This window comes from Scyliorhinus canicula, chromosome 16, assembly GCF_902713615.1.
Source record: "Scyliorhinus canicula chromosome 16, sScyCan1.1, whole genome shotgun sequence".
Lineage (NCBI taxonomy): Eukaryota > Metazoa > Chordata > Chondrichthyes > Carcharhiniformes > Scyliorhinidae > Scyliorhinus > Scyliorhinus canicula.
The window spans coordinates 24,049,619-24,064,507 of NC_052161.1; the positions used below are offsets into that span (position 1 = coordinate 24,049,619).

General features: G+C 42.4%; 1 protein-coding gene across 1 annotated transcript in view; it reads right to left on the reverse strand.

Annotated features, from left to right (window-relative positions):
- The window catches only part of atrnl1b (attractin-like 1b), a 1,095,064-nt gene that overhangs the window by 589,107 nt on the left and 491,068 nt on the right, over positions 1 to 14,889 (reverse strand). The window contains exons 23-24 of the mRNA XM_038774130.1: positions 12,726 to 12,804; positions 7,148 to 7,305 (exon numbers count right to left, since the gene is read on the reverse strand). Coding sequence (XP_038630058.1) covers positions 7,148 to 7,305; positions 12,726 to 12,804 — 237 coding nt within the window. The remainder of the gene's footprint in view (positions 1 to 7,147; positions 7,306 to 12,725; positions 12,805 to 14,889) is intronic.

The following is a 14,889-nucleotide window of genomic DNA, read 5'->3' on the forward strand; positions in this document are numbered from 1 at the left end:
ACTTGGCCGGGATTTCAGAGAATCCCGGCCCCGTTTTTGGGCTCTCTCACTATTCAGTGGGAAGAGTGGGTTTGACGACAGGCGCATCGCGGCCGGAAAACGCACCCTGTATGTTAATAAACTTTGCCTTTCTCTTTGACAAGACTGGTTTTATAATAAACAAATGAAATTATTGTTTACTGAAAGAAGCCTGATTAAAGACTTTTCTTCTGGTTAACGGTAGCAAAGCTAAATTATTACCCATTTTGGTGGATGAATCGATCTTTTAAACCAATGGTGCAACTTGTAGAATCATTGGGTCAGTCATATTGTGCACTCCTTCCTTCCCAGTGGTAACAAAATTCAACAAAATGAAGAAATCAGGCTTTAAGCGAAGGAAAGGTGGTCAAGAAAATAAAGCAAATTTTCAAAAAAACAAAGGTCTCTTTTCAAATTGCACAGGAAACTTAATTCCACTAATACACTTATACTGCATTAAGAATTTCAGATGGAAGCCTGGAAATTACTATGCCAATATTAATGAATGACCACTTAATGGGTTCCTATCGCTTTCCTCGGTTCACTATTTTAACCAAAGCATTAGCTAATATTAAACAACAAGTAGCTAATTAGCTAATATGAAACAACAAATTCATTAAAAGAGATGGAAAATATAAGTCAATGAATCCACTAACATCTGAAAAAATTTCTAGGTCGCAGGGAGATTTCAGCAATTAATTAACGCATTGTTTATGAATAAAATATGAAGTGTAAATGAGAATTTTGCTACTTGACAATGAAGCTTGTTGCGAAAACTCATTTTGTTCACTAATGTCCTTGGGTGGGGAAATCCGGCACCCTTTTCCAGTTAGGCCTATATGTGGCTAAATTCAGATCCAGACTCCACACTAATTTGACTGACTCCTCTCAAATGGCCGAGCAAGCCATCCAATTATCGCTAAGCAGGTGGCTTTGTTGGCAAAGCAGAGCCAACCACGTTCCTATGGGTCTGGAGGGCTGCGTGGGTCAGACTGGGACAGCAGATTTTAGTCCCTAAAGGATTTGTGAACCAGATGGGTTTTTATGACAATTGGCAATGGTTTCACGGTCATTATTACTGAAGCCATTTATTATTGAATTTAAATTTCATCAGCTGCCATGGTGGGACCAAGTCTGGGCCTCTGGATTGCTAGCCCAGTAATATTACCACTATTCCACCGCCTCGCCTCATCAGTGACCAAACAATTACCACCACCAAGAAATATTGGAGAGAACTTTGCACTACAATGATTCTATGAACTCGCACTGGGGTCAAATTTCATGCCCATGTCAAGTTTCTTGCTCTAAGTGGAGATTTTCCCCAAACTGATGAATAACACTTCACACTCTATGTTCAGTATCAACAATTAGCATTCCTGGTTTATATATCACAGGTTTACCAGAGAATAAAATGGCTTCTACATTGCTCCAACAATGCACCTAAGCTTAAATCTTAAGAGTATCTGCCATTCAGTAATGTGAAATATTCATCTCCAACAGCAACAATTCATGATCTACTTCCTAGTGAGATTGTCAGTCAATTGTGCAAACATCTGATGAATTATTCCACATCTTGATCAGAAAATCTCTAGACCCTGTAATCTAGACTTTAACATCCGCAGTGTCATCAATAAGAGAAAACTTAATTTCATTACATTAAAAAGTTTTTCCCAAGGATCCTTAGATTTAATAAGTTCTCTGTCTTTTAAAACATCAACAGTGTTGTTTCAATTAACCATAAAATAATTACTTCAGACAGGGGCAGATATACAGTGAAATACACCAGGCCCTGGCTTGGGGCCCCAAATGACAGGGCGGCCCCCAAAATGAATGAGTTTCAAAACATTCCCTCCTGTTAATTCTCAGACTCGAGCAGAATTTCCTCCTCCTGAACCCAGCCACGAGATATTGGCAAAAGAATGCAAAGTCGCTGACTGTCAAAGTGAACTGACATTTCCAGCTTTCCAGCGCTGTCACATCAGACTGCTCAGCTGTTTGAGTAATGCAGTGATACTATTCAGCTCACCACAGACTGATTCATCCCTGCATTTGCCGCTGATGGGCTCGCTCCAGAGGAATCAGCCTATGATTGGCTGACTAGCCCCACTCACGTTTTACAAACAGCAGGCTTGTTGGAAAGTGAAACAGCTCTCTCAGCTTGTGACCCTATTTAACTTTCTTTCAATGAGGAATCTTGACTTACTGTTCCTCGATCTTGTCCGACGTTCCAGCCTCGAATACTTGAGGGCTGGAGGTTGGCGCGGGAACTTGAAACTTTCATCCAATCGGGAATAAAGCAGAATCGAAAGCTAGCTTTGTTTGGAGACACCTGAAAGGTGAGCAAAAGTCACCCCGCTATCAGATCCTCCTTTCCAAGGCGGTTGACAAAAGATGGAAGCAGCAGGTAAAGCCTGCTACTGTGTGGACTGTACACCAAACAGGTTGAATAAATTCAAATCTGTATCTGCCCTCTGCTTGGGAATCTGGCTCTTCCACAAATTTAGTTCTGCTCATTGTAGGCTATTAATCTATAGTTGTGAGTGCACAGATCCAGTTTACACTGAGTGATCATTTACCACTGATCTAAAAGGGAGAGAGTAAATTTGCAGTCGTCCCATTGGAGAAATGCTCTTCTGCTTCAAATATCAGCCCTGATTTTCTGGCCAGTTGGCCACTGCTAGCCATTCATTCCACTTACATTTGCTCACAGACTTCCTATGGGCTTCTGCAAGGCAAATTGGTTATTAAAACTCTAAAGCAGATGGTGTCTTCCATAGGGCACCTGGGTCCTCTGTGAATAGACCAAGCGACAGCCTCACTCCTTTCACATTCAGCCTGAAAAATACTCACTGAAAAATGTTCAGCAAAGCAATTCTCTAACCCACCTTTGGTCTCTCAGATGTTGGGAAAACCACATTGTGAGCAACAAGCACAGTATACTGGTTGGGCGAAGTACAAGTCTCGCCAAGTGAGTACTCTGTCTCACCAATGTGGTGAGTGGGTCTCTGAAAGGTAATAGCAGGATGTGAAAGGACATGTGTTGTATCACCTGCAATCAAATGGGAAATACTGCGGGGACGAGTACAGCTATTCAACTTCCGTGTACTTCCCTCTCCCATTCGAGAAACCAGATGAAGACTCTTGAGTTCTAAACAAGGCGTGTATTACAATGCTATAGCACATGCTAGTGGCATTTCAAGTGAGATGCCAGAGAGCAGTGACACAAGAATTGTATTGACAGACATACTTTGGATTTGTTATAAGGAAATAACATATACCAATTATTTGTTACTAGTTTTCTATGTCCAATTATGACTATCAATTAGGTTTAAATGCATAGTATAAGAGGCGATTAATAAATTACAACAAGTGCATGCTCACTTAATTATAATATCCAATCAGTACAAAGCCACGTACATGTTGGGCTGGATTCTTCCACCCCGCCCGGCACAAGAACTCCACGGGCGAGACACCGCCAATGGAAAAATCCATTGACCTCGGCGGGATTCTCCGGTCGTTGTGCGAAAGCGGAGGAGAATCCTGCCCGTCGTCTCCTAATATTGATCATCAGCTCTCCGTGATCAAGAATGTGGTTATCAATCATCTCCCCTGAAGGTCCCCCCAAGGTGAAAATGTCTCCTGTAATAACAATTCTGTATGATTATGACTCTTCCCCAATCAACTTTACACCAGGTCAAAAATGGTGAAAACATCCTATATTGTTCATTGCATTCTTGATAACAACCATCTGTCTTTCCTGGTGCCCCATCACCAGTGAGATGTGTCCTTGGGCAGACTTCCTGCAGCTAACCTCTTCAGCTAAAGAGCTTGGGCTGAGTTCTCCGCCGTTGGGATGCCCCATTTTGTCGGCAGCCTTGGGGTTTCCCGATGGCATGGGGCTGCCCCACAATGGAAACCCCATTGATCAGCCGACGAAACGGAGCATCCCGCCGGCATGCTGAACCAGAAATCTGGCGCGGAGGGCCGAGAATCCAACCCCTCGTGTGTGTGTAAAATACAGAAGAGTTTTTAACCCCTTCAGCACTTATTGGATAACAAAAGTCTTTTAAAACTAATAAGGTCTAAAACGACACCGTTTCAGAAAGGAACAGGTGTTAGAGATGATGGAGCAGTGGACCAGGATGTCATGGTGGGAATGGACACTTTAGAATACTGAAAAGAAATGGAGGGAAAGATGTGTTTGATGGTGGAATTGCAGTGAAGGTAGTAGAAATGACCGAGGATTATCCATCAAATAGAGACCTGTTAGGTGGATGATGATAGTAGAGCCCCTGTAATGATTGTTAGAGGGAATTTTAAATATTCTTCATGTAGCTATGGATGCATTATTTATCATGGAGCTGTCTCAGGACACAAATCCTTTTGGGGCAATTAAGTTTCTGCTTAAATTGCATTATTAGGTAACTACTTCTATCAGTATTTTGTTTTGAAAATAACAATCCCAAACTGTTGCATAATGTCTGAGGAGTGGCAGGTGCAGCAAGCAATTAAGGAGGCAAATGGTACTTTGGCCTTCAGTGCAAGAGGATCTGAATTCAGAAATAGGGATGTCTTACTGCAGTTATATAGGGCCTTGGTGAGACCACACCTGAAGTATTGCATGCAGTTTTGGTCTTCCTACCTAAGAAAGGATTTACTTGCCGAAGAGAGAGTGTAGCAGAGGTTCACTAAGCTGATACTGGGGTTGGCGGGACTGTCCAATGAGGAGAGATTGGTTCAACCTGGTTGGGGAATCTACCAATGAGGAGAGGTTGGGGAATCTAGAACCAGGGGACACAATCTCAGGTTTGGGGTAGACCATTTAGGACTGAGATGAAGAAAAGTTTCTTCACTCAAAGGGTAGTGAAACTGTGGAATTCTCTACAACAAAGGCTGTGGAGACCAAGTTACTGAATTTATTCAAGAAAGAGATAAAGTTTTAGATTTTAGTGGCATCAAGGGGTATGGGGAGAAAGCAGGATTATGGCATTGAGATAGAGGATCAGCCATGATCAAATTGAATGGTGGAGCAGACTCAAAGGGCCAAATGGCCTACTTCTAGCTTCTAGTATCTATATTTAGCATAGTTCTGGATTATTGAGAAAGCAGATCCAAACGGATTTTATGAAAACAAGCAGAGGGATCACTGTAAGCAGATTGAAGGAGTTCATTTTGAGTGAGTAGATTTGAGGGGATCACATCCAGAAAACCAAAGAAAAGGAACATATTGAATTGTGTTAGTTCGTTGCATACTGTAAAGGTAATTTCCACGTTTGTTTGCCTCATGTCGCAATATTTACCATCTTTACCATCATTCGAACAAGAGGCAAGCTTGGATCTCAACAAGGTAATTATTCACACAGACATGTTTATACAAGAAGAAGCACAGATCAATTTGTTTATTTTATTGGCTTTTGCCTTTGCTGGGTGGGGGTGCCAAAAATGAAGCTGACCCCAGGGCCCCACTAACAGTAAATCCACCACTGATTTCAGTGGGTACTCTAGAGCAGATGTGTGTCATTTGTTTAAATTTAATCTCAGGATGTGAACATCACTGGCAAGCCGGACATTTATTGCTCAGTTCGAGTTCTCTGCCCTAAGGAAGTGGTGATGGGAATGCCTCTTGAGTGACTGGTGTTTATTGTTATTGCTTGAAGGAAAGTGGTTTGTTCATCTACTTAAAGTCGACCACATTGCTTGGAGTGGTGTGGCACATAAACCAGACTTAGTGAGGGTGCTAGCTTTCCTTCCCTGAAGGAAATCAGTGAACAAATTGGGTTTTTTAATGACAATCTGAAAGCTTCTGTCATTCTTTTTGATAACAGCCTTTTTACTTCAAGACTATTTCTAAAAACCAAATTCAAATCTCCAACTGATATGACTGGATTTGAATTCTCATCCTCTTTCGAGACCTCTGGGTTACTAGCCCAGAAACATACGCACAACCAAACAATATCTCCAATGTTTTTCCATCGTTTCATCAGAATAAAGTCCTGTATCTAGTGATTTCCACACAACACTAGACACATGGCTTTGTTCTGCTAAAGTTATAAATAAACATGATTTCAGCTATGGTTTTATGCACATTAGCAAAAGTACCCTGAGGTGTTACAGAACTTCCATCATAATGATGTCTTTTTTGGACAGCCATATTGACTAGAGAATTATTTTCAAGCATTGCTTTGTGGTTTGTTCAAGCCAGATTAACCAAATTTGTGGTACCTCATCAATAAATTATGGCTGGAGCAGCACGGTGGCGCAGTGGTTAGCACTGCTGCCTCACAACACCGAAAACCAGGTTCGATCTCGGGCCCGGATCACTGTCTGTTTGGAGTTTGCACATTCTCCCCGCGCCTGCGTGGGTCTCACTCCCAAAATCCAAAAAGATGTGTAGGATAGGTGGATTGGCCATGCTAAATTGCCCCTTTATTGCAAAAAGAAATAATTGATACTCTAAATTTATAAAGAAAAATAAATTATGGCAATACTTCAGATCAGTTGATTCCACGAGGTATTTTAAACAACTCATGTTGGACAATAATTTAAGTTAGGAACAATAAAACAAAAAATTAAGTTCTATTATACATGATGCACAAAGCAATCCATATGTCCTCTTACTAATTAAGTGATCTAAATTATGAAACCATACTCTACAAATACTGCTGAAATTGTTAATGTCATCTCCTTTCACAAGCATCATAGAGGTTCCATGGCCATTTATCTGGGCATACCAGTAGATTTGCCTTAACAACTCAGCTGAACACTTAAGGGGTACCAGTCTGTACTCTGTCCACTCACAGGGAACACAAAAGGCCACAGTAAAAATCAATGCAGTATATAACTGGGATTGGCAGCAATTTATAAATAAAAGCAAATTGATGGAAAAATAAAACTAGTCTTTAATAATTTCTCAATGTGCAGCGTGTTTTATTGCCCACTTGACACTTAATTAATCTCATGATCTGCATACCTAATGTTTTACAGGGCCGTCGAGTCCCAAGTTAAAGAGTAGGTTAGAGTGTTTGTAATATTAACTATTTCAATTTATGGATAGGAGAACCAATTATTTCACTTTTGGTTTGAGCAGGTATTAAAGGCTTATCACTGTATCTTTCTGAAAATCACTCACCTGTATTTTGATGGGCCAACTAAAGTTGCTGACATATACGTAGAATGTGATATTTGGATTGTTGCGAAAATTAAATTTTTCATATGAAAAACCATCTCTGTACTCTTTAATGTTCATCTTTGAGATTATGGGTACTTCTTCTCCAGATATCGTTCCAGCTGCAAAGTGAGAATTGAGTGTTTTAATAAGCAAGAAGACACCACATCAATTTGCTCAATTGAATGAAGCATATGCAGCACAGTTAAACAGAAGTTTTTTTTTACTTAGTTGAGGTTATGAATCAATTGGGCAATATTCACTACAAGTGTCCTTCCAATACTTCTTTTATTCTATGAAGTCATATATTAATCATATGACCAATCTCCAAACCCAAACTACATAAGATGGCCTCCACAGGCCATTCTATTGTTTTAAATCAAGGTGCCTTTCAATGAGTAGCTACCATTATGTGCAAACAAATGAATAGTTAAATGAACAAATCCTAAAACTTTGCATCCAAGGAACAGAGGGGAGGGAGTGTAACATGTGCTGTTCGGAAACCATGGGCTGGATTCTCCGCACCCCGACGGCAAAATTGCATTCGGCGACAGGGCGGAGAATCCGTTTTGGCGGCAAAACCGGAAGCAGCGCCGGTTTTTCAAATCTCCGCCCCCTGAAAAGCAGCGTACTCTGCCGATTATCAGCCGCTTCAGGCCATTGCCTGGGGCCTGCCCCACGATGCTCCGGCCCCAACCAGCCGAATTCCCGATGGTGTGTGACTCCCATGGTCCCAGATGTTCGGGAACCTTGCGAGGCGGCTGCGGACTCAGTTTGGGGCCGCCGCAGTCGGGGGTGTGCCAATCGGCGTGGCATGGAGGGAGGGGCTTCATTCGGGGCTGGAGACTTTGTGAGCGGGCGGTCCGGGGCGTGCGAGCGGCCGAGAGAGGGCACTACTTTGGTGGTCCAGGTCCGCGGGCTGAGTTTGACATGGAGCATGGCGCGACCGCTGGAGTCTGCCGCCATGTGCGTGCACGGCCTCTGAACCAGAAGTGCGGGGGCCATATCGGCAGCTAGAGCTATGAGCACTACGCTGGCTCCCTGCTGGCCCCAGCAAAACGGGGAATCGGTGGCCTTTTGACGCCAGTTTTCCGGGCGTAAAAGACCACCGTTTTCATGCCAGCGTGGGGTCTCCAAAAAGGGCCATGAGTTTACCTTTCATTGTGAGCAAGCATTCCTCTCCCAATAAATCACACGACCAGCATGGCACTGGAGTAGGAGAGCTTTTTGCTTATTTGTGCTGTAATTACTTTAATAGCTGGGGGGGCTGTTTTAAAGGCAAATGTCCTGGTGATTTACTGGAAATCACCTGACGAAGATGAGCTTTATGTCTTAAACTTGTTTTTTGTACTCAGTTGGCCTTTGACCAAGAAGGAGCCCAACAACCGCTCTCCTTGTCTTGCCTGAAAACCAGTCTGATTATCAGTATCCAGCTGGGCATTCTCATTCTCAGTGGAATTTGTCTGTATTTGAAAACTCAAGAGGCTGAAATGAGAGGAAGGTCCCAAGGTTTGATCTTCTCCTCCACACTGATGCTTTGCTGATGCGAACCTCCAGACATCTATTGGGAGTAGCATTCCATCTTAAAACAGGGGAACTCCAGATCAGCGACATCAACATCCAGTGAACTTTACCCTTTGCATAAAGTCTTCGTTAACTGTCAATTTCTGCAGAAGCCCTAATTGTGTATGTGGTGTGTGCCTCTTGGGATATTCAAAAAGCAATAAGAACTCATCATCAAAAATAATCTGTGACTACAAATTGCAACCTCATGACTTCTGAGAGTGCCGAACTCCACGAGGGATACTGTCGGAGTGATTTTTCGCAATAAATGGACTTACACTAGGTACGAAGAGGATAAACAAAATAATGCATCAACTCTGAATCTACCAGAACTGTCATGAATGGAGCTGAAACGAGGCAGAGGTATATCTCTTTCAACCTATGGATAGCTTAAGGGGCAAAATATATCTCTTGTTTTCTTGCCATCTTCTTGCAACATCTAATTATGGAAAAGCTGTACCTCGGGTGTAACAGAAGCAAAGCATTATGTACAGGTTGAGCAGATCACCATTCTGTATCACACCTATTTCTGAATTCCCTGCAGCTTGATCAAATAAAAAGAATCACACAACAGAAACTTGCCATGAGAGGGAGCAGAATTTGTCACCTCCACTGGTCAGAGAGAGAAGTGGGCCAGAAGGTAAGTGGTATTGACCAAGAGGAATGGAGCACTGCTCTATGAAATGATTATTTTTTTGTGAGCAACTGCAAGCTATCATTGCAGTTGTTGTTTTAGTTCTGTTACTGTTCCGTTAGATTTACATTCCAGCCTTTCACTGAATGCCAAATTATCTTAATAAATGTGTTCATTTAATTATCTCAAAAAACCTTTTCCACACTGATGCTTGCTTGCCTTGATTCTTCAGACTGGAATTTCAACAATAGAAAATAAATCCTAGTTTTGCTTTTTGAACAAAAGTAACTGCTTGGGAGGATGCAAGACAAAAAGCAATTAACTCTGTGACGTTATGAAGCACATCGTTCAAGGGTTTAATTGCCTTAAGAAGTTGCATGAAAAGCATGCTCTCCAGATGTCAATATACCACAATTCCAAAGACCATGGCCCTGATTAAAAGCACCATAAACATTGCTAAATTATAAATCCATCTTTAAAAATCTATATTCTTTTTGCTGGTCCACATGAAATATGGATTCAATGTAAATTATCAGGTAACTTCTGCCTTTGAACATTAAATGCAACGTAAATGCCTGACCATGAAGAAATTATGCATGAACATTAATTAATTAATGTTGGATGGAAGGTATCTTAACTTGAATTATATTAATTCATAATGCTGCAGCTTCAGGAATGTTAATGCTGCCCCATTTGAAAAACAATTTAAACTGAAATGAACTGCAAAGCAATGCAGTTAATTGAATTATGTACGTGAACACCACAGTCAATCAATAATTGAAAAAATGAAGTCAATCTTTAAAAATACCTTAAATCTTCAGGTGCAGAAAGAGCTTTTTCTGCTTTAAAACACATTCTACAGAAAACATCTGTAAAAATTGTATTTGTATAATTTTTAATTAAAAAAAAATAAAATCAAGGCAATGAACAAAGCTAAAAATGAGCTTAATTTCAAATATTTTGCAAACGCATCGGGCGGGATTCTAACAGCCCGGGGCGGGGCTGGAGAATCGCTGCGACCGATGTGAATCACATCACGTCGCCGGGACACAATTCTCCGCTCCACAGGCGCCTGCTCGGTCAGCGTGGCGCCAGCCGGGGGCCGCTCTACGGGGCCCTTCCCCCCCGGGCGATTCTCTGCCCAGGATGGGCCAAGCGGCCGTAACAAAAACCCAAGTCCCGTTGGCGCCGTTCTAACCTGGTCTTGCCTGGCGGGACCTCGGCATGGAAGGGTCCGGGGGCGGCCTGTGGGGGGGGGAAGAGGGGTCCGACCCTGGGGGAGAGGGGTGGGGCATCCGCTGTGGCCTGGCCCACGATCGGGGCCCACCGATCTGCGGGCCGGCCACTCGGGCTGAGGGCCTCCTTTCTACTGCACCAGCCCCTGTAGTCCTACGCCATGTTGCATTGGGGCCAGCGTGAAGAAGGGAGGCACCGTGCATGCGCGCGTTGGCGCTGGTGCCACTACGCATGCGCGGACCCCGGGGCACCCAGTTGACGCCCGGATAGACAGCTGGAGCGGCGTGGGTCGCTCCAGTGTCATGCTGGCCCCCTATAGGGGGCAGAAATGCTGATCCTGAGGCCATGTTGACGGTGTCAACACTTACCCTCAGGATCAGAGAATCCCGCCCATTAGCCCTGAATTATCCTGGACTGTTCATCAGAAAGCTAAATTGCACCAAATGTTAAGGTTGACGTATGCAGCTTTACACTAAAATCTTACTACGCATACATTTCTTTGATCATTTGGGCCATTCCCCAGCCACAGCTGATAAACTTCCACTTAAATAATTTGTTACTGTGCTGATATCTGCTGGTGTTTATAAACCAGCACAAACTGATGAGATTCTCAGCAAATTTTGAGTTAAGTTGCCTTCAATGAGATCAGCATAAAGACCACTACAAGTCGGATAAAGGAAGTTCCAATCCATAATAATGGAGGAAGGGTTAGCTCAGTGGATAATGGTCTCCAAGGATTTGGCATTGCAAATATAGATCAGAAGAGCATCCAGTTCAATCACTGAATGCTACCAGTCAAGGTTGCAATAGGAGCCCTTACATTTACTCTTTTTCATGTGATAGAGGGGCATGGAGAGGAGAAACTCTTGCTATCCAGTAACCCCACTACTATTGTACCTGTAAATAGTGAGGACAGGATCATATTTAGGTGTGATGTGTTCCGCACACTGCATCCTAGCATATTAGTCAGGCTTAGAAAATAATCCAGGCATAAAGCATATCCTACACACCTCCTAATAGTCCCTGTGGAATCACCTTAAAGCATGCAGTATTTCATTTCCAGAAAATGCAATTTCAGTGTCATTTTCAAATAGTTAATTTTTCCCAGAATCATTTTAAAAACAAAACTTTCATGGATGGTTTTGTATTTAGCATTGGGGTAACATATATACAAATTAGTTGACTGTACCTGTGATAGGCTCAGTCAGTTGTTAGCCACTTTGGATAGGGTCACTTGGGTAAAAGCATTTTAGCCCTGCTGCATTGACAGCAGGAAGTAAAAAAGGCTTAAACCTCATCTCCTTGGCAAATTCCCAGTGAACCATGTAAGATCACTGATTCAGGTCAAACTAAAATGAATACTCCGTTAAACCTCATCAGTCCATCGGAACGCAACCACAGAAAAACAAGGAGCACGTGGTTAGGCAGGGTAAACAATAAAAGGAGGTAAAACAGCATGATTATGCACAAATCAAACATGCATTAGACAAACAGTTGGTGGGGTTACTGGGTTATGGGAAAATATTTTAAGTAGGCAGCTCTTTTCAAGGGCCGGTGCAAACTCAATGGGCTGAATGGCCTCCTTCTGCACAGTAAATTGTATGATTCTATAAACACGTTGAATTTGATACAGTTGAAGTGAACATGGGGTGGGCTTAATTTTCTGTGCATAGCACCCAGCTAGATTGAACAATGTAATTCAGCACGGGTTATAAATCTGACCCATTTAAACTCAGAACATACATCAATTTGCAGCAGATAATCAAAGATAAACTAATTTAGAGTTTCACTATTTCGGAAGGTTAAGCTTTAAAAAAAAACCCAGAGGGTTCTGAATCTTGAAGTCCATTTACATTGTACCGCCTAAGCAATAGATTCAGGTATAACCTCTGGGCATCTGACAAAGACTAATCGAGTTGCTTTGCAAAAGATCAGTACAAAGTCTTGTTCTGATACGTACTTCGGCAAGACAATTCTTTGAAAAGGCAAAGCTTAAACAGAAAAATGGTTTAGTGGGTTTGACTATATGTTCTGCTATATTTCAGGTATTATTGATCCTGCTGAGCAACTGAAAATCGTTCAGTTGAAATTGCTACAAAAAAATCTTACCTGTTGATCCAATGGACCAAGTGACGTTTAAATTGAAATTGTTTGACGCGTTGATGGACAAATCAAGATCTTTATTTGTCTGCACAAAAAAAGTACAAGTTATTTAGTGAGATTATTAATACTAACACAAGAAATGTCATTACTGAAACAAACCTTTGTGCACCTGAGGAGAATGTTGTTATACTGCATAAATAAATAAAAAAGGTTTCTCCAGGAACACAACAAAATCAGCAAGGATTATTTATATTATCCCTCAATTTTTACCTGACGCAACAACTGTAATTGGTAAATTCTATTGAAAAGCATCAACCTTTTTAAATATAAGATACCTAGAACAAACTTACAAGTATATAGTCAGTTGAAGAAATTTGACAGTAATCATTTATGAATTGTTATGGCTTGTGGCACATGCTGATCACAAGTCAAAATTATTCAGAGGCAGCAGTATTCTCCATATTTGAAATGAAAGGAAATTGTCATAGAATATAAATTTAAATACTTTACATTTTGCAAATAAGACAACCATGTTGTTATAACAAAAAGGCCCATGTTTTATAAGAACATAAGAACTAGGAGCAGGAGTAGGCCATCTGGCCTCTCGAGCCTGCTCCGCCATTCAATGCGGTCATGGCTGATCTTTTGTGGACTCAGCTCCACTTTCCGGCCCAAACACCATAACCCTTAATCCCATTATTCTTCAAAAAACGATCTATCTTTACCTTAAAAACATGTAATGAAGGAGCCTCAACTGCTTCACTGGGCAAGTAATTCCATAGATTCACAACCCTTTGGGTGAAGAAGTTCCTCCTAAACTCAGTCCTAAATCTACTTCCCCTTATTTTGAGGCTATGTGCCCTAGTTCTGCTTTCACCCGCCAGTGGAAACAACCTGCCCGCATCTATCCTATCTATTCCCTTCATAATTTTAAATGTTTCTATAAGATCCCCCCTCATCCTTCTAAATTCCAACGAGTACAGTCCCAGTCTACTCAACCTCTCCTCATAATCCAACCCCTTCAGTTCTGGGATTAACCTAGTGAATCTCCTCTGCACACCCTCCAGTGCCAGTATGTCCTTTCTCAAGTAAGGAGACCAAAACTGAACACAGTACTCCAGCTGTGGCCTCACTAACACCGTATACAATTGCAACATAACCTCCCTAGTCTTAAACTCCATCCCTCTAGCAATGAAGGACAAAATTCCATTTGCCTTCTTAATCACCTGTTGCACCTGTAAACCAACTTTCTGTGACTCATGCACTAGCACACCCAGGTCTCTCTGCACAGCGGCATGCTTTAATATTTTATCGTTTAAATAATAATCCCTTTTGCTGGTATTCCTACCAAAATGGATAACCTCACATTTGTCAACATTGTATTCCATCTGCCAGACCCTAGCCCATTCACTTAACCTATCCAAATCCCTCTGCAGACTTCCAGTATCCTCTGCACTTTTCGCTTTACCACTCATCTTAGTGTCATCTGCAAACTTGGACACATTGCCCTTGGTGCATGAGGTATGCACCATCCCCACAAAACTATTAGCTGCTCACATAATGGATTTAATTTACACTAGAGCTGTGGTGTTTACCTTGAGCACAAAGACACCATAACATTTATCATATCTTGAATGTGAGAGGCTCTGAAGCAGAGCAGTCATTTGGGGGAAGTGGTGATGATGAGAGAGAGATTCGAATGATAGTCAACTGAGGTAATTTTCCCATACTCTTCAACTTAATGCAAAGGGGCATCAATGATAGGAAAACTGAGATCAGTTCAATACCATACTTTTGGAGTTGAAAATGGAATGAGCACAATTACTGAAGAGGGAAATTAATGAAAAGTTTAGAACTATATGTGATGACTTAGACCAGGGCTGGGATTCTCCCCCACCCGGCGGGGCAGGGGGTCCCGGCGTGATGGAGTGGCGTGAACCACTCCGGCGACGGGCCGCTCCAAAGGTGCGGAAGTCTCCGTACCTTTCGGCACCAAGCCCTAACATTGAGGGGCTAGGCGGGAAAGGCCTTTGGCGCCACATCAGCCGGGGCCGAAGGGACTTCGCCGGCCGGCAGAAATCCGCACATGCGCCGAAGCGTCAGCGGCTGCTGACGTCATCCCTGCGCATGCGCAGGGGAGGGGGTCACTTCTGCCTCCGCCATGGTGAAG